The 21,986-nt window shown below is 36.5% G+C and overlaps 1 protein-coding gene across 1 annotated transcript in view; it reads left to right on the top strand.

Moving 5' to 3' along the window:
* LOC137298926 (cyclin-dependent kinase 14-like) overlaps window positions 1-21,986 on the top strand; it is a 48,808-nt gene that overhangs the window by 2,452 nt on the left and 24,370 nt on the right. Inside the window, exon 2 of the mRNA XM_067831307.1 lies at window positions 9,001-9,072. Within this exon, the coding sequence (XP_067687408.1) occupies window positions 9,001-9,072 (72 nt within the window). The remainder of the gene's footprint in view (window positions 1-9,000; window positions 9,073-21,986) is intronic.

The raw sequence follows: 21,986 nt of genomic DNA, 5'->3' as shown, positions 1-21,986 counted from the left end.
GATGTAAAATACTAGAATTTAAGTCTCATGATATGGTGCATATGAGAGAATGGTACATGAGATGAAAAATATTGCAAGCTATCAGTATCACCTCTCAAATTCATGATGAAGTTGGAAGTTTCAAACCTGTGTCTAACTATAGTAGATATCCCATCTATCCATATTTGAATCTCATTACTTCATAAGACTGGAATATCATGAATATGCATCTGCTGTGGGTCTTCATGACATTTGTTGATGCAGATCATATTATCCCAATTGTTTAGATTGATGCTCATGTTGTCAGTCACTGGATTGTCTGGACCAGACTTAATTACTTACTGACCACCTTCATCATTGATCAAACATCTAGAATACTGCTGAGTGCAGTGTTATGCACACCCACAGGTATCGCCAAGGTATACGTTATGATAAATCTCTACTAAGTCTTGAGTACTTCTGCTGCTCAGCCTGACAATTTTATTACATCCATTTGCTGACTCCGCATTCTCAGAGTAGCCAATCAGCTAAGCTTGCCAGTGTCAATAGATAGCAGTTGCAGCCACGAAAGTTTTTTCTTAGTGTTCTTTCTACCTCTTTCAGAATACCACTGCATCATTTGTGTTACCAAGTTTAATCGGTTAGATTTTTTATGTAGCGAAAGTGAATTGTGATTGGTACACCCAACTTCCCAGTGTAGACACCTGATTTGATAAAAAAAAATAGCCAAGGGAGGCTAATAAAATTATTGGACCATAGATAAGCCATGTGTATGGTGGAGATTTATAGGAATGTATGCCCTGGAAATTATTCGGATGTGTTACATAGTGAATAAACTAAACCAGAAACTTCATGAAATGAGTTGACTAAGGCATTTTACCATGTACTTTAATTATTTCAATGTAGAAGGCTAGACATAGCCACTTGTCAGTTTGTCCAAGAATCATGCAAGTCTAGGAGGATGAGATATGCTCCCCTATAATCTAATTACTGTACACACATCGTTAATAAGCAGCAAATACCAATGAGCATTCTTTTAACATTTGTAAGCTGAAGATCAATATCAGTTTTCCTATCATCAGTGATCTTACAGCTGCTAAACATGCTAAATACCACTTATCTATACTGATATGAACTTTGGATGACTTCATGACTTTTAACGGTTCACATTTGAAGACCCAGGGAGATTGGAGATTCAGAATGCCCAAATAACTGTCCTTTTGAGTCTTTTTAGAATGAAACTGTTTTCTTATGTTTGTTTATTGCCTTATAAGGAAATCCAGACTTGTTTCATTGACATCTTTAGCAGATAAAGCTGTGTAGAGGGGAAATGATGCAGATCTGTGATTGCCAGACAGACTAATATCTGTTTAGTAGTTATATGGTATTTTCATTCATCATAACTGGTAGACAGGTTCCATATACCTGTTCATGTGATAATGTTAACTATGACAGCACTCAAGGACATGTCATTAGGTATTTTTTCTCGAATTTCACTTATCCTGAATGTTGTCGGTTTTGAACCTCCCATATGTGTAATTGCAGTCATTATGTCATTATGCTGTGACAATATCATATCCGAGAAAATTATGTTTATCTTTTTTATCTGTAATTTTGTCATCTTTACAGATTGTAACTGCATGTAAACATACTTCAGTTGTCCTTTTACCTTGTTTAATGTGACTGAGAAAGAACAATGCTGCCACATGGCTGGAATATTGCTGAGTGACATAAGACTAAACTCATGACTAAGATCGTAAGCAGAGTGTGCATGATGAAATCCTAGCCCTTTGATCTACCTGTATTCAGTTTGACTGCTAGGAATCCTAAGTCTGAGTCATAATTTAATCTAAAGCATGTAATTTGTTCGCCAATCAGGCAACACTTAGTATGTTGCAGTTGACTTAATAACTGTCATAACTTGAATCAATGATTTTAATAACAGTCATCAAATAATTGCTCTGATGGATTTTGTTTGCTGTGGATGGTGCTTCCATTGTTTGATCTGAAGCTGTTGGTAGAGAAGTCAAATATGGACTGTCTGAACTTACAATGTTAAAATGTAGTTCTCTTGTGAATCATACAAGTGAAAATGTCATTTAAATGTTACCAGATGTGTTATACAATAAATAAGAAGTTGCCATCCATATATTTGTCTTACATATTCACCAACTTCTAAATGCCTCTTCAAGAATCTAAATGTTACCTGCAGTAGAAAATTTGATTATACCCAAAGATTCAAACAGCTATATGCACTAAGTGCTGCTGTTTTATTTACTGAATACACAGATGAATTGAAACAGTGCTAGTATATTATATATATATTTATATATACATGTATATGGCAGAAAAGTTACATGTTAATACACCAAATGAGATTCCTGCCGAACTTGGAGTTCATAAAGGTAGCCTTGAGTAGAACTCTACTGTTATCATGGTTAAAGCTGAGAAGCTAAACAATGAACCTGTTTAGATTGGATGCGAATAGAGTGGAGGAACCAAGAGGACTGTATGCATTGGTGTGCAGTGTTCATGAATGGTGCTTCAAAGTAACAGAACACGGGGTTCTGTGAGTTTCAGATGTTTGTCTAATTAAAACAAAATTACACACATTTCAGATTTAACATTTCTTATATCGGCTTTGAAATTATTAAGAAACATGAGATTTATAAACAATGCACAATTGGGATGTGTCACATATAAGATCTTCAGTCAGAGCCATTTTGAAATATACAGTTGAACACTGGGGCTAGGGGTTTTAGTGACTGCTGGATTTGTCTGAGGGCCAGACACTATTCATGAACAGTGGATACGACCAAGAGAGAAGCAGTATTCATGTTTTAGGATTAATCAAAAGTTGTCCAACAATTCATGAATGTTTGCCAAATTATGTGGAAACACATGTTTCTAGCAATGGCTACACAAACATGTGAACAATACAGTCAAATCCTGATGAGTTGAATGCCGGCGTCTCGAATATTATGCATATCCTGAAGTGCATGTTGGGCCTGACCATATTTTCTACCAACCAAACAATTTATTACTTGGTGCCCAACGATTTGACTCATTGGAATTTGACTGTATTATATTATGTGCCATCATTAGCGAAATGGAGCAGTGGGGTGGCCTAGTTTTTACTTATCTTATTTCTGGTGTGCCCTCTTTACCTCTTTTCATTTATGTGTATTCTTGGTCAGTGTGCCACTGAAGCAGGAGAAAAATATCTTGTGAAATTCATTTTAATGTTTAATTATTTCCTTTAGACATTGTAAAATGACTTTTAAAAATAAAAAGGCCAAAGACCCTTTTTAAAAAAAACAAGTTACATGATTGATATTTCGCTTTATCCCAGATATCCAGTGGCTATGATTTCTTAATTTTCAGTGCAGTATTCATTTTTTTTCATCTCTTACTCGCTCTCTCCTTCATTCACCCACTCACTCAAGATTTTCATAGTCAGGATCAGAAGCGACATGTCCTCTCAAACTGTGAGTGATGTTCAAGGTTAACCAGAAGCCTGGAGTCTTTGAGATTGATCCGTTCATGGGCTACAGAAATATTCCAGGGCTTGAGTGGACATGTGGCCTGAGTCCCCCAAGTTACAGGAACTGCTGACCATGCATTTAAAGGTCATGTTTCCCTTTATTATGATCAGTGAGGCCCACATCCACACTCATTTAACCTGACCTGTGAAGATCTTGGTTAGAACTGATCTTCAGTAACACATGCTTGTTGTAAGAGTCCACTATCAGGTTCACATGGTCAGACTCACTCTCTTGTTTGACACATGTCATCGTATCCCAGTTGCATAGATCGATGTTCATGCTGTTGATCCCTGGATTGTTTGGTTCAGTCTTGAATATTTGTAGACCGCCATCATAAGGCTGGAAAACTGCAAAGCTCACACAGATTACTATGGAATTTAATGTCCATTAAACCTCAGGTACACTGTAAAGTTAAACCTTAAAATCCCATTTCAAGTCTTTTAGATGATTACTAATGCATTATCTTTACAAAGAGGACAGCATGACCTGAGAACAAATGATGAAAGAGGTAAAGAAAACTAGATCTAAGACATCATTTTACATTTACAGAACACAAATATAGTTGTAAATAAAAATTACATTGTTTACAGGACAGTGTTTTTATTTTTATTCAAGCATGCCTAACTTGTTTACCTAGTTTTGCAGTTATGTTATATGCAATGCCTTGAAATAGGACTTTGAAGCTGACACACTTGGAGGTGGCTGTTCAACAACGCCCTCCCACTCACCACGATACTTGAACACTGTATCCATGCTCCTTAATAATAGATCTTTTCTCTTTTCGAACAGACCCCATTAATTTGTCATGTTATTTTGTTATTTACTAACTCTGGAAACAAAACAACCCAAAGGGTATAGGTGTCGTTTTGTCCTCTTCTTAAACGCCTACCAGTTTACACAGCTGTTTATTCACAGCATGTAGTCCTATTATCTATCTGCTGTGAACACCCTCACCAGATGGTCTGTAATCTGTGAGGTGGTAAGTATGCCATCCAAGCTCATTGTCTCGGAAGCCCTTTCAAGCTCACACCTGCATGTAGTACCAGCTAGAGTTAATGAAGGATGTAACTGGTTGAGAAAATAGCCATTGTGCCCTGCATTGTGCCCTGCAACTACCAGCCTAGTCAAGATTAATGTTTGTTGTTTAATGTTGCAGAAACCTATTAATAATAGTCTGGACCAGACAATGATTGAAATACTGATTAGTGCTGTTAGTACATAATAAAAATACTATAAAGCAGGTGGCTGAATCTTATTACCTGACCCTTTAAGTCCCAACTTATGACTAGTATAGGCTGCTTGAGACCGGTTCTAACCTGAATTTCCCAGTGAGATAAGTCTCAACTTAAGAGTTAGTACTGTGGATGTGTTAATGACAGGTTAAGCTAAAGGATGTAGTTATTCTGACATGATCATAAAGTTGCTTCTGACTCTGTCATATAAACAATGACACAAGCTCAACATTCAGGCGGTATTTGTACAGATATAATTAGAGGTTCAAGGATTTGTGGCAATTACATTTCTATGGTGTCCGCTTTCTCAGTTCATCTTGGAAGAACTAGTCTGCACTTAATGGATTTTTGACATGATAAGCGTGATCAGGTGGCTGATAAACTTGACACAGTATATGTCGGATCAATGACTTGCTTTAACTATGCAGGAGCTAAGAGAGATTGGATTGTTAGAGTGCACCACTGCTCATTGGTGGAATTCTAATGTTTATGAGTAAGTAAAGGATGAAGCACCCTTTCTCTTTCTTTATAGTCATTGAATTAAACTGATATTGAGACTAAACTATTGATGCACTTTAAGGTATGGTTAACAGGGGTTCAAAAATCCTATTGCCCAACGCCAGGGACAAGTCAGTTTTCATTTCGGGCAAACAAATAATGGTATCTTACTTGTCCATGGACTACTAGATAATTTCCACCTATCATTTCAAACTGCAAGTAATTTTGGAATGAATTTAAATCTGCTCATAGTGAAGATATTAGATTTTGCAATAATAATAAAGTAGAGCTAGCAGAGAGTGAAATTATCACTCATCGATAAATGGTTCAGTAAACATTAACATCACGCATTGTGTCATTAAATCAGGGCAAGTGGAATATTGGCCAGGACAAGATACTTTCTCGAAGTCACTTGCTTTTCAACATTTTTTTTGAAACCTGGGTTAAGATGCAAATGTATTACATTCTCTGGTATTTCTTTCAATGAGATGGTTTAAAGAATACCAGTTACATTAAACTTTCCTGTTTGAATTTGGATAAAAATGTAAGTAAAGGTGAAGCAATATGCTGCTTGTTCACCAGTGCAGTGGAATTAATCTTGCGACATTGGACAACAGGAAGACCATGTGCAACATGGAAACTACTGAAGCCATAGCTTAGATTGTAAGACTATAACATCCTCTCAGCACCTGCTCTAGTGGCTTGTTGGGAAAGCAGTAGATTATAATAAAAAACTTAATGTCTAAGTTTTAATAATGATTGTCTGTGTTTAAAATATCTGCCTGCCCAATAGGGACAGGTTACTTTCACAGTTTTGCTAGATTTTCAAATTCACCTACCTGACAGTTTGTGTTGCAATTTTGACAATCATGTATGTAAAGATATTTTGTAGGCAGGTATGTTTTGGTCATTGCTGGCAGGATTCAAATCTAACCAGTCCTATCATCTGGATAAAATTTCATACCCTGTCATTTTGGAGATCTGTGAAGACCCGGGTTAGAACTGATGTTCAGTAACCCAAGAGTCGTAAGAGGCAACTAACGGATAAGGTTTGCTGACTTGGTTGGCACATCATCATATCCCAGATGTTCATTCTATTGATCACTGGTTTGTCTGGTCCAGACTCAGTTACTTACAGATAGTCGCCATATAGCCGGCATATTGCAGAGTGTATAGCTGGAATAATGCAGAATGTCAAGTTTGACAATAAACAATCCATCACATTCAGGAATTTTCATGTGAAAGGCAATAGTGACGTTAGCCATTCAGACATCAACAGTAAATGTGTATTAGTGTGTCAGACTTGCCTGCAGAATTTACTATTTAAGTTTATACTGTCACATATGATCAAATGAAAGAAACATCCAGTTTATACATAATGTATCAATCATGGGCATAAGCTGTCATGACCCATGAAGGTCCCGGGGTTGAATAGGCCTTCAGCAACCCATGCTTGCCATAAAAGGCAACTATTCTTGTCGTAAGAGATGACTAGCGGGATCGGGTGGTCAGGCTCGCAGACTTGGTTGACACATGTCAGCGGTTGCCAAGTGCGCAGATCGATGCTCATGCTGTTGATCACTGGATTGTTTGGACGATTATTTACAAGCTGCAGCCGTATGGCTGGAATATTACTGAGTGCATCGTAAAAACTAAACTCACTCACTCACTCACTCACCCAGCTCTCACAGGTTAAAAGGAATATCAGAGACATAGGAATTGGGTAGTTTGAATTTCTGTTGATGGCCTTAAAATATTAGGTCCTTTGTAGGTCAGATTTGTTGTTAACAGATAATTTGTGAAACATACTAGAAGATGTTAAAATGCTAAGTGATTTTTTTTATCACAATCATGATAATGTTCTCAAAATGATAAACAATTAACAGAGTGTATAAATATTTTATGCTTGTACAATGTTGTGTTGATGTTGAACAGATACCATTTTTGTCCTTCTCATGGATTGTAAGCTCCAAGCCTTTCAGATTCATTTCATGTTCTGCTTTTCAATTTGCTTTCATTCTTTAGTGATTAGCCTAGAAATCTTTGATGATGGGCCATTTTCAAGATTAGTAGTCATTTTCTGAATTCAGAATGGGTCACTGCCCTTCTATCAGTGGTAAACTTCAAAATTTCAATGGGCCATTTGTTATTTTCATATGCAAAATGGCCCATGGGACCTGCCTTTCCCAATCCCAAATGTTTAGACATGTATAAATGTCCAGATCATGCGGATGCTTTCATTCATTGGTTTTTCATGTTCATGTTCAGTTATTTACATGCTGCTTTGACACAGATTAATATTACTGACTGTTATGTGAAACAATCACACTGACTTCAAAGTGAACAGGATAGTGCATTATGGATGCGTTGGCCAATGTAGTTTGGACATTAAGTAGTCATGGTGTCTAAGGTGTTGCAGTTTAAAGTACAGAGTTGTGGCACCAGATACCAATAATCATGAGTTTCATTTCTGGTTTTACTTCGATTCTGGGTTTGTCAACATTATCCCTGTGCTCGTAGGTTTCAGCAAGTGGTAAACATTCAGGACCATTATCGCTTTCCTTCCTCAATCAGCTTACATCCTCAACTGAACTCTTATTCCGCATTAGACCCATCTCATTCACTTCCTATTTCATTTAGATCAGTTTCTATTGCTCTTATGCTTGTTCGTTATTTTACTTATATCAGTGTTCGCTGTAGGAAAAGAAACTTTGTATTCCTAAAATGCGTAGCTCCAATAATCTTGCGTGTGCATGCATAGCAGGTGTGTGTCCGATCCAGAAAGCAACTACGTCTACAGGGGGATGCGCAAAGTAGCAGTAGCCAATATGGGTACTTCCTATATGCAATATTTCTTAAGCCCGATGAAGGGATGACCGTCAGGTGGGCAAATGGCCTGATTCACAGATCATACATGTTTGGTAAAGTAGATGCTCATGCTGTTAATCACTGGAGTGTCTAGGCCAATTTGTTTTATTTTAACTACTAAATTACAGATGACCACCATATAGCTGCAAACTAAACTCACTCACTTGCTACAATCCAACTTAGCAATATTCATGTTATTAGTTCAATATAGTTTCTGTATCTATAGCACAACACTGACAAAAGATTGTCTTGTCAAAAGATTGTTGGTCTGACTGATTTGTCCCTGAACTTGTACATCTGGAAAAATTGTTTACACTTTGCTTGATGTTTCATCAAACAGCTTTAAACCTGGAAACGATACATAACTCTTCGGAGTTGGATCTGGTGGTTTGAGAGAAACAGTCCCAGAAGGGCTGTTTGAACAGACAATATTTGTCTGCTGAAAAGATCCTTCTTTTGCAGTGGGAGGCAAATACAACCAAGAGCTTAATTTAACTACTGATGGTACTGAAAGCTTTGTCAGTATGTGGACACAGGTGAATATTCCTTCACCTCAATAGGACTTTGCCAGGTTCAACAAAGTAATATAATGATCAAATATTATTACAGCTGTTTCATCATTGTATTCAGAACATTATGCATATTATTTTTCAATTTACGGTAATTTACACCCAGGTACATGGAAAGTGAGGGCAGCCACTGAATGTGACATGTTTTTTTACTGTTTGTAATTTTTACTTTTTATTTAATTCCGTTTTACATGGTTCAGAGGAACTGAAACTCCATTGGCCAGTCCTGACCTATTGACCTTGTTCATTTCCATCAACCTTGTTTATTCCCTTAGACTTGTTCATATACATGAACCTTATTCATTCCAGGTAAAGATAAGGGACAAGTGAGCAGAATCAAGAAACTGAAGAGAAGAATATCAGCAAGTTTTGGCAAGCTTTGTAAGTGTGAACAAGATACTTCTTTGACACATACATATCATACATGATATTGAACTATTTATGTATGCTGTGGCCTCTTGGTATATCTATATGTTATGTGAAATGTGTAGATGAACATGGTTTGAATCCACATCCATTACTCTCAACATGATTACATGGCATTCTGTGATGGAGGAAGTTTTCAGCAGTCAGAGGCCCAGATAAGCTGTGTATAGTAAATTTCCAATTACACATTGTTGCGTACCAATTATGCATTCAAAATGTTACATACACAAAAAGGTTATAACATATGGGTACAGAATGGATGAATAAAAACTGCTTCTGTCATTGAAAAGTTGTACTGTTAGTAAAGGACTAGTGTTGTACTGTCAGTATATGTAAGTGAGTGATTTTGTATGAAATCATTTCCATTATAATTAAGTTGGTTTTGATTAGGTATGACATAAGGCAGTACATACCTGCTCAGTAAACTTACTCAATCACAATTCTTCGCTGAGTACAATTATGGAAATGCCCATATATTTTATATCAATAAGCAACCGAAAATGAAATGCCCACTCAATATTCATTGTACCCACTCCTAAAAATACAGTGGGTATGTGAGCTAAATCTTGTCAGGAGCTCTGGGCAGTCAAGTGTTAGCAGACATAAGCCTTGTGCCATGATCTGTGCATTAAGAAAGACATGATCATCTTGGTCAGGCTCACAAAGCGATGACCACTCTCTCAACATTGACTTGTAATAAGCTTGGTGTATTTGTGACCTTCACTGCCCAGGAAGAGCCACTTATGAACATGATTAACTTGTCAGATAAGTAGACGAACAAATCAGGAGGCTGAACAGGACACTTATTTTTTGCTGACCTTACTGAATTTGACATTGTCAAATTCAACAGTGAAAGGTAGAGGGGAGAAATTTTCGAAATTTGAGGGGACAAAAATGGTTCCATATTGTATACAAGACATGTTTTAAATAGTGCTTTAATGAGAAATGTTCCCTGAATCGAAATATTTGATGTTGAAAGAGTATTTACATGGTGTTCTAGTGTGTACATCTCACAGAATATTTATAGAATGTTCATGAATAAAAATATATGCCTCACACAATACAGAACTTACTATTGTGACGCAAAGCTGATGCATATTGTACATGTTCCCTTATCACTGCCTGTAGTATTCTTCATGAATAGTAATGGATATTGTGCATACTCTGTAGCTCATCACTGCTCATTGTATTATTCTTGAATACAAGCATATTTGCTTCCATATAGAATACGGCTTTTCATGTGGTGCCCAGCCTATATGCTTGTCATATGAATTCCGATACCACATATTGAAACAAGTGATCACCTTCATTGAATTGTACTCAGTGACTTGGGTCCATTGTTCACATGACCCATGAAGGTCTGGGTTAGAATTGATGTTTAGGGATCAGATGGTCAGGCTCACTGGCTTGGTTGCCACATGTCATCGGTTTCCATTTGTGCAGATAGAAGCTTACCCTGTTGATCAGTGGATTGTCTTGCCCGTACCTGATTGTTTTCAGACAGACGACACATAACTGGAATATTGATGACTCACTCGCTCATTGTTCATAATATCATTCACTGGTTTGGTCCTGTCTCAGTTATTTACCGGTTGGTTTCATGTTACAGGAATAATGGTGAAAGCCTAGTTATATACAAACCATATAGTCTTGGGGAAGCATTTTGAAAAAATCAGAGATATTGTTTGTAAGGAAACTCAGATCCTGGAATGTCTCTGCACCAGATTGCAGCGATGCTGTGACTTCTAAGTTAACATGATGTGAAGTCATCATAGTAAAAAGAAATGGTCCCGTTCTGAATATAAGCCTTAGGAGACACGAGGGAGCTAGATATTGAAAGCATTAATATTCATTCTGATGGTTTTACCAGAGCAAGTAACATTTCATTGCCTTTGAAAATATTTTCATGTTTATATAACCTCCTTTTTATTGCTTTATTTGAAGGGCCAAACATGGGCAGAAGTTCAGATTACATTGATTAGATGAATAAAAAATCAACAAATTGCTGACAATGTGTGATTTACTGTCATAATATTAATTTTCTTAGCCTGTAAGACCATTCAGAGTTTCGAAGCCACCAACCATTGCTTGTAAACAGTGAATGTTTTGTGGTCAAATAGGTTTGGTGGCTTGGCATTTTTCACCATTTAACTGTTATTAGCTCCAATTCAAATAAACACCCCCATTCATACACACAAACACCAGATAATGGTGTTTGATCGATCAGATTTAACCTTAAAAACTGACATTTCACCAGCGTCTACACTGAGTCATCCTGCTAGTATGTGTGTAGCCGTTGACAGATTGAATTTGGCATTTGCTGTGTAGATGATTGGCTAGCTGGAGCTTATCATGTAGATAGTGGCTCAGCTGAAGCTATCAAACAGTCCACCAGATGCCTGGTGGCACTTTCACTGGCATCAGGTTAGGTGGTTGTCAGACGTCCAGCGATGCTCATATCCGAAAGTGAACAGATTTATCCTTGTTTTGTGGCTGATATTCCTTCAGAAGTTTACGCTGTGTTTGCATTTGCTCATGTGGCAACTCTACAACAGATGATTAGATGATTAGATAGCATTCCTGTAGAATGTACATACATGGTAACTCTGTAGCAGACTGATAGATAATATTTCTGTAGCATATTCTTACTCATAGTTGTAACTGATAATAAGATAACATTTCTGTAGCATATACTTACATGACAATACTGTAACAGGTGATTAGATAGCATTACTGTAGCAAATAGTAAATACTTAAATGGTAGTTCTGTAGCAGATAATGAGTATTTCTGTGGCTATACTTAGTTGTCAACTCAATATTGGCATTACTATAGCATGTACTTGGTTGCCAGTTTTATAGCAGATAATTAGGTAACATTTATGTAACACATAGTTAATATTTAAATGGCAGTTCTGTAGCAGATAATGAGATGCCAATCCAGTAAGAGGTATGTTGATGGCATAACACCAAGATGTCACTTGATGATAACTAGATGGAAAGTTTAATGTGGATTATTCTTTCCCTTAACTGGAAATGACAATTTATACTAAATCCTAAAAGGGACCTTTGTTTGATGCAGTACAGGTGCTGAAGTATTGTGTTAAATAGAAAGAAATTCTTTCTGGCCTTTGTTAGATCAGTCATAGAAATAAGCAGTTGAACAATTTATGACTATTGCATTTAGAAAAACAGCACCAAGGAGTTAAAGACAAATGACTTGAAAGAAAAAAGGCCAAATGTAGCATCTAAAATCTTCAGATATGATTATCAGGTGATTGAAACAAGAAATCAGTTAAGGTATTTATTTTAAATGTTATTTTTAAATTTTAATTAAATGAAACAATAATCTAAAACACATGTAGTCAAGTGCTAATACAGAGTACAAGCTGATGTATTGTTCTCTTCACACCAATTTCTCATTGAATTTTATGGTATGTGTAGTATGAGTCACCTTGCATTTACACACTTGTACATACACAATAGCAGGTTACACTGGCACATCGCCTGTTGCTTCTCTGACATCATAATATGATTGTTTGAGGTTTCTGTCACTGGGTTGCATTTTCTCTACACTTTAACCTTTTAGTGTTACTTTCCATAGATACTAAGATGTTTTCAAGGTTGTGACCCACTATATTTAGGTCTCAAACTGTAGTTTTGTAAAAATATTGCTGACAATTGTTCAACATTAAAGTGTTCGTTTTGCCTTGGCTCTATTTGTATTTTCTTAAAACGTCTTCAAGAAACAGGCAGAAGGCAAGTGTAACAGGATGTCTGGCATCAAAGCCTCAGATTCATTCATGGCATGAATAAAGCCAGCTTTTGTTTTTAAACTTTGAACTAAAAACAGGTAAAAGCTCACACTGGAAAATGAACAGGCTACCTGCTTCCTGTTGCCAGTGCCCATAATGAACCTCATTTGCTGTTATTGGACTGCCAGTAACTTCTCTGAAACTTGTGCAAACGTTTTGAAATCACTTTAATGTGGGCACACAGTGCCACATTTTAAAAATGATCAGTAATCATAAATGTGATAGAGTGAAATTTGTTCATTCATTTTTCTTTACTAGATTAAGATATTTCTTAATCCGGAAAGGTACTTCAGTGACAGGTTTAGTTGTTGATACTGTATGAAGTAGGACAATTAATTTATTTTCTCAGCAGTTCCACAAACGAAAAAGACAAGGTATTTGTAGGTAAACTGATGGAAGGACACTTTATACATCGGACAGATTGCTTCAGCTGAATGAGTTGCTACCTACGGATGTCCCTCATTAGATGTCTTGTCGAAGAAGGAATTGAGTATGTTTGCATAATCATTTCTGGCCAAGTGCAACCATGAACTTATTAACTGCTGGTTCTGTGCCAATTTCATTTATATTTTGGGTGCCCCAACTGCAGGGTCACATCAGCTTCTGGTACTGAGGCTGCCTTGATGGGGAGAGTTAAACTCACTGACCCCAACTTGCCATTCCTGCCAGGCAGAGTGTGTCTGCTGCAGGTGTATCAGACTATGAATAATTCCCTCAGTCATCAAAGTGCTTCATCCATTTTGTGATGCAGTGTACACTGTAGCCGGTCATTCATCACACAAGCTACTCAGCCTTTTATCAGTTACTGATATTTCTCTTGGGAATACCTAGGAAGCCAAATTGTCATTGTTTTTCAAAAATATTTTAATGCATGTAAGTGAATATTAGTGAGTGAGTTTAGTTTTGTGCCACCTTTAGCAGCATTCCAGCAATATGGCAAGGGACACCAGAAATGGGCTTCACACATTGTACCCTTGTGGGGAATTGAATCCAAGTTCAGGGGATGATGACTGATCGCCTTAACCACCATCCTACCCCACCTCCCTGTAACTGAATATCAAATGGGGTAGTATCAGTTATTGCGATATTTGTCCTTGGATATATATATTTATAGGTGTTCAGACATACATTCTTATAATATTTTTTTTTTTTGATTTGGTGCATTCTGGAGTCATGTGGCAAAGACAGTTCCGCGACTATACTTGACATCCTTAATATTTTATCAAAAAAGTATCTACATGTACACAATTACATAACCATGGTAGCAAGTCTTTTTGGTATTTTTTCAGTATTACTGTCTTTCAACTCATATTACTATCTTGTGATTCACAGTATCTCCATATTACAAATTACAAAATTGTAATCACTTCAAAGCCTCTCATATTCAAAGTGTGTAGTAATGTAAAATAGGATATTTCACATAATGACTCATGGGTGGCTTACTTTCCAAGAGATACTGAAACTAATTACCTATGACTGGTTTGTTGCTTGTTTTCTGATGCACAACAAAACTTGCTTCACTTACATGCAATCCTGTTTGACCTGCCACTGTGACCTTGATGACTCACCAACTCAGTGACACTAACATTCAGAGTAATACTGAATCTTCTTCCGTCTAAGCCAGTATGATGTTATTTGTCACTGTGGCAGGTAGCAAGCAATAATTATAGGTTCAATTCCAGTATGCTAATTTATGGTCAGTCCTTCCATATTTGATATATTGATTTCCTGTTTTTTTGTTTGGTTGTTGCTTCACTGCAGTCAGTGAGTTTAGTTTTATGCCACACTCCGCAATATTCCTGCTATATGGTGGTAGTGTGTAAATATTCAGGTCTGGACCAGACAATCCAGAGATCGGAGGCATGAGCACTGATTTACACAAATCGGATACGATGACATGCTGTGAAAGTCAGTGAGTCTGACCACCCAATCCTGTTAGTTGCCTCTTGGGTCACTGAAAACCAATTTTAGCCAGGCCCACTGCAATCACAAGCCAATGGCTTGAGATAGGAATTTATGATGAATCCCAGTTATGCATATTGCCTGTGCCAATGTGCCAATGTGCCAATTATGCAATCGCAGAGATAGACTCGCTCATTACAATCACTTACTGATTGTTAATTTCCCATACTCAATGAATATATTGATCACTTTTTTCAATCATGTTAAAATTTTTTCATTATGTATCGATTAGTTTTAAGAGGTAAACCAGAAAAGGGATTTAGGACTTTGTAGTTAAACCACCGCTCAAATGGTGTTTCATGTAATATTTTACTCAGGTAGTTATAATCCAAACATATATATATATTGTTGTGCAGAAAGTGGTGCATGGTGCATATAAATCTGTGAATCTGTCCAAAACAGAAAAAGTGATATGTCACTGAGCATGAGTCGATTTAACCATCTAGAACTTGCACTTGTGCAGCCAGAAATGACAAAATGCAACTTCATATTCATGCCACCTTTCTCCAGTCTTGAGCTTGAAAACAGAATGATGAGGAACTGACTTGCAGTGCCTCAGATGACAACAGATATTGATTGAATGATTGTTTCTGTTCATGTCATGAAGGTTTTATAAATAAGGTACAAAGATCTTAGACTCAGAATAATTTTGTTATAATGATGTATAGTAATCAAGACTAATATTCATTTATTGTATGTAATTTTATAATGAGTTGCTTGTGCAGTCTGTTTTTGTCTGGGGCAACAAGGTTATTACTATTATCTAAGATTGCACTAATGCAAGTACAGATTTTATTTCCCTTAATCTTCCCAAAGTCACTGTTTCAGCCTCACACAATGTCTGTTCTTTTGTAATATTAGATTGTGTATCTGTTTCAGGTTTCCCTATTAAGGCCAGACAAATTTCATTTCTTGATTTTTTATATTTTGGCCCCTCAGAAAACTTAAAGGCCTGATTGGAACAAAAGTATAAAAATATACTCTTTTGCACAACTAGAACTGGTGGATTCATAAAACTAGATATGAAATTGGTCTGATCTGAACATGTTATATAACTTTCACCTTCATCAGTATTGGACAAGGTGCACTGTCCTCATTTAGTCTCTTGTGTATGGTGTCAATCAATGCCTTCCTTGACCATTTCCACAGCTCCTGAGTCAGTTATTAATGTGGCATGTTTTTTGAATATGCGTCTTGATGGAACTTGCATCTTGGTGGGTGGTAATTTCCAGATTGTTAAAAAAATATTTTTTGTTTTTCTTTTTAGAAATATTGGTATCAATAAACACAAAACCTGTTAAGCAGAATCTTTATGAGTTGTTCATGATTGCAATCAGTTTTGGTGATATACAAGCTAGCACATTTGGGAATTCTACCAAGATGTTTATCTGGAATATTGAAATAATTTTTCACAGACTACACAACTGGGAAGTAACAGCTGATGCTTTCAGGGTAAAGATTCTTTTTCAAACCTGACATGTTTAACTACACACATTTGAAGGAACAGTTTATGTTTCATGTTTCATAATTATCATGTACCATTTCTCAAGTGTATGATTTATCCATAGTGAATATTTTGGAAGAGAGGCAGGAGTGTGATCATTAGCTGTCAATCAAATAAACATAAGTGGAAAAACATACAAGCAGTTGATTACATACCAGAGCATGTTATACACATGACTCGTAATGATGATTGTGTTCAGTTACCATCTCACACTAATATAATCAATCTTGCAAGTGCACGCCCTCCCTACATCTTGACTTAATATTTCATGGTCAGCCAGACCTTTCCCACACATGAAAGGTAGGGCAGAACATTCATGTTGTAAGTAAATGCCAGTTTTCTTCCATACTGATACTGCATGGTTCTGTCTTGTCGTTAGACTGTAGTTGGTAGATTTAGAGGTTAAAGGGTGTGTAGACTAATGTTGATCTCTGAATATATAACACTATTAGAGTAACAAACAAACCCATTTATATAGAAAAGGAACCCAAGGGAGACCAGAGATTCAGGAACTTGAAGAAATCTAGACTTGCTTTATTTAAAGTTTTAGCATTCCAGGGAGGTCAAGGCAGTGGGGAAAATAGTGTGCTTCAGGGACAGACAGACTCAGTTTATTGCAGTGTTGGAAATAACAGAACAGGATGTTCTTTGGGTCCTTGATGTGTTTGGCTTGTGGCTTTGAATCTAGTGACCCCCATATTGAAAAATTCTGTTCATTACAGACATATTTGTAAAGTATGTAATTCTGTGATGTTGATCTGTAAGATTTCGACAAGAACCGTGACATTTTCCTTCCTCTGTAGTTCCACCAAACTTCATTTACAGCATTAGCAGAAAACGTAAATCTTCTCAAATGTAATGATGGCGACATACAAGTAGCGTGTGAAACAGCCAGTGGCTCGCTAGTCTGTGGCTAGTAAAAATCTAGTCAGGCTAGTATATATCAACATTCAGGTAGCTTCTCATGTTTGTGGGTGTCACTATAGTGGCAAACATATGAGATGGGCATCATTTTGTACTTTTGTACCATGTTAGACTGACAGGCCTTGATATAACTTGAAACACTGTCCACAGAGGTGTTAAACCAAACTTGTTACCTCATTGAAATGGTTTGACTTGGCTATGCTGATCGTACCAACAGTTTCCCTAATGCAGATTCATGCCACAGGAGTCAAAACTTCTGACACAGACTGTAACTTGTACTAAATATCTCAGCAATAATTCAGCAAGTACCATGATTACATATGTTGTGGTTTGTTGCAGTAAATAAGACAGCAGGTGGTAAGACTACAGAATACCGGATACCTACCTTGAAAGCAAGCGAGTTTACTTTTGGCTAGGGTTAGGCTAACATTTAGGGTTAGGTTTAGGGTAAGGTTTACGTTTAGGGTAAGGTTACCGTTCGAGTTAGTATAATATGACCTAAAACAATATCGTTGGTAGTTATCACATATTCTATATTATTCTATATTCTATAACATTATATATTTTATCGTTGCTTCTCTTTATTGTAATGTCAGTTGTCAGTGTTGTGTCAAACATGTATCAGAGGCTAGGGTCACAGAACGGTACTTCCATATTAGGAATGTGAATTAATGACATGACCTTCCTCTCATGTATTGGAAGACGACTTGATCCATGGACACCAAGTAGGCATGTGGGCTGACAATGACCTCTGTGATGCAGCCTGGCTATTGCTGCACTCTCATGTAATTGTATCTGAAGACATCAAATAAAGTGTTGCAGACCCACTTAAGGACTTCATTGTTTGAAGAGACAACTTCCCCAAAGCATAAATACCCGGGGATACATGTCTCATGTCTTATATTATTCATTTACTTTCTCATCAATTTCCAAGAAACATACAGCTATCAGTTTTGAAATCCTCCTACTAAACAACATATGTGTTCAACATGGGAATTGTATTAATTCTTGTTTGTTTTTTTTAAGTTCATATGTTGGCCTTCCAAATTCAACTAGATTAGATCAAACTTGCAAATAGATGGGATATTATTTAATATGGCTACCTTCGCTAGATGTCAACTAAGTGTTAATCGTAAGGGAAGATGACAGTGATATTGGTCATTGGAAGAGGAGGGTCAACAATTTGGTACCATTTGTTATAGGGCATTTATTTAGTGATTTCCTTTTGTTGGTGGTGCTTTTAGCATTAATCCCAATAATTCTTGTGGAAAAACACCCCAAGTAGGACTCACACATACCCGAATGGTGAATCAAACATACCCTTATTCCAAATCTGTACTGAAGGCTAGGCCCATGGATGTATAGTAAGTCTGTCCTTGAAACTGGCAAGCCGCGATAAGCAGATAAGCAGACAGACTGATAATGCCAGTCTGATAGAACTATATTCATATTTTTGTAGAAATTGTCATTTTAACTATTAATTATTACCTTAGAGATTTACGCAAGTCTTAAACAAACCCAGACTTTCAATGTAACAGGTTAATTAAAATATGTGAAGAATGTGAGGTTGGAGACGTTGTATTGATGTTTGTAAACAAACTTGGAGGCATCCATTTACATTCACTGATAACTGAAGCCATTTTCAGGCACTCGAAGCTGTGAGGTAACCTTGTGGTTAAAGTGTTTGCTCAACATGCCTAAAACCCAGGTTCTATTCCCTACATCAGTACAATGTGTGAAGCCCATTTCTGGTATCTCCCTCCATGATCTTGCTAGAATATTGCTAAAAGTGGCATACACTCACACATTCCCAATCACACACAGCGTAATGAACTATAGGGCTATTTATGTGGTGTATTTCATCATCAGTTACCATGATTTTCTTTGTCTGTAGGTACCTGGGGACAAAAACATGATGTGCCACAGATGTGCCACTCAAATATAATAATTAATTTGTGAAAACCTAATTCAGAGGAAAAGCATTATTATCTGGCTTGTTATTATCAACATGGGAACAAATGAAATTTTTGGGAGAAGATATGACTTACATGTTATGACTTGCAGCTGATTACATTGTATGTGAAACCTTTGTGAGTTTACCTGCGCTGTGTGCTCAGTGTGTTCTGTATGGAGCAATAGGTCACTGCCATGCATACAGTGTACTGCTTTCATCTCCCATGGGCAAACAGCTCAGTGACATGTATGTTACAGTATCAAATTAGGAGACAAAGCTATGTTTTGAAACTTGATGTAGTCTCTTTGTAGAGTAGATACCTAATTTGGAATCAAATGTTTTATGCATGTTATCTTAGAATAGTCACATAAGAGGTCACAGCTTGTTATAAATGTAAAAATAGTTCAAGATATATATGCTCTTTGTTCACAGTTTCTCTTGAAGAAGTTAGATTAAACCATAAAACTAAATCCAAAGATTATGTTTTCATTTGTCAACCTGTTGGATATTTGCACAGTTTGAACATGTCAAGTAGTTGTTTTTGTGAGTCATGTTAGATAGTCAGCGTTTACCATCAGTAAGTATCTTTTTAGTTATCTTTCTTTTTTTTTTGTAAATGCCTGCTGTGATGGTTGGTTATTTTATGGCACACTCAACAGTATTCCAGCTATGTGATGGCGGTCTGTAGATAAAGGAGTGAATCCAGTGATCAACAGCATGGGCAAATCGGATACGATGACATGTGTCAACCAAGTCAATAAGTGTGACTACCAGATACAATTAGTTGCCTCTTATGCTTCTCAGCAGAAGCTTTCCTTCAAGCTAGTGTAGCAAAGAATGGTATCTGAAAGGAATTCTTGTTTGTTTTCAAAAGAAAAGAGACGAGGACAACTTATTCACTTACACATTCACTCTCAGATGCAAGAGGAACACAGTGAACACAGAGAAAAATTTTAATTCAAGCAAATAATACAGGTCCTTCTTTTCTCAGGAAGAGACTGATGGAGCATTCATTTCTGTTAAAACTTCCCTGGTCAATGCTTTGCATATTACCGGTTCTTTTCTCAACTTAATATCCATCTTGAAGAAATGTGTTACACTTACACTTATGTTAGAAACTTGGTGTTTGCATGTGAAGATTTTGCCATTAACAAAATCAGGTCAAGGATTTCATTTGAAACCAAAAATCTCTTGTATAAGTCAAGGCTGAGGTTTAATTCCATACCAGTACACTTTACTTCATGTCTGAAAATAACTTACTGAGAGTTTACACATGAGTTCAGTCCTAGAACAGCTGAGGAACTGATTGTACTTCATTACTGCAGAAAGTACATTCATTACTGGAGGCTGCTTTAAGTGACATGGTATGAAATTGCTGCAATAATGGAGTATTCTCAATAGAAACTACCATAGTTTGGCATTTGGGTAATTTTAACAAATTTTGAATCCAGTTGAACAATATCATTTATGCATTTCATGTATGTTCAGATTTACCATGTACCATCTAGATCAGTGATAATACCTGGTCTGCATCCTTTTCAGATGGAAAATTAACTTTGAACTTCAGGATTATCATTTCAGTGTACAGTATTATTGGGTTTCTCAATGCCAGCTGTTTTGAAATATTTTTATTTTGTTAATGTTAGGCCATATCTTATATGAAACATGATCACTTCCGACTGAAATATTGCTGTTATGGGATACTTGTTCTATGATGATAATCCTCAGAGGATTTAAACAGTATTTTAAGTATTCAGACAGGTGATGCATTCCTTCAAGTTGTTGTAGAAATATTTACTCATATGCACCTCCAATTACAAATAAATTGTTACATTGCAAAAAAGGATTCTTACATGTGGGTTGTAATGTGTCATCGAATAGGTCCTAGTCCTTCTTAGTTTAAGTGCATTGACAAACTCAAAGATGCCTATCCTACCAAGACCTCTATCCTAAATGGATTTACATGCAGTTGATTTCAATCCTACCAAGAACTCTATCCTAAGTGGATTTACATGTAGTTGATTTCAATCCTACCAAGAACTCTATTATAAATGGATTTACATGCAGTTGATTTCAGTCCTACCAAGAACTCTATCCTTAATGCATTTACATGCAGTTGATGTCTGTGTAAATCCAAGAACTCTATCCTAAATGGATTTACATGAAGTTGATTTCTTTATTCTGTCAGGTTTTCCACACCAAGGAAGAATGAATAGAGTATTTATGAGTCCTGTCAGAAACTTTCCAGCAGGTTTTTTTTTTAAGAGTTAGAAACACGTGATAAAGTTTTAAAATAGGAACAGAAAGGATAGTTTCAAGTCTATCAAGTGGTGTCACATAGATTCTTATAGTCAGTTCCAACAACTGACAATTTTTTAAAGTAATCTTGATACCAGATATCTTAGCAAAATGTATTTAACAAATCAACAATAGATCCAAAATATTTTCAAGATTTTTTATGTCACCCTTGAAATTCTGGATCTTGATTTTCAAAGCTAAGAAAGTCGTAAGTTAATGTTAATGTATGGCACTTACGACTATCTTAACTCTAAGACCATGAAGGCATTTAAAAAATCTGGACCCTGTTGTCTTCTTAACAAAACCAACTATAATTTCTACATGCTAGATAAAAATCTATAGAGAGAAAGGGTGTCCCTGAATACTGCCTCCTTGAGCCAATTATTTTTGAACATTTATAACCATGAAACATTTT

The sequence above is a fragment of the Haliotis asinina genome, chromosome 10 (genome assembly GCF_037392515.1).
Source record: "Haliotis asinina isolate JCU_RB_2024 chromosome 10, JCU_Hal_asi_v2, whole genome shotgun sequence".
NCBI lineage: Eukaryota > Metazoa > Mollusca > Gastropoda > Lepetellida > Haliotidae > Haliotis > Haliotis asinina.
This window is presented reverse-complemented; position numbering and strand designations above follow the sequence as displayed.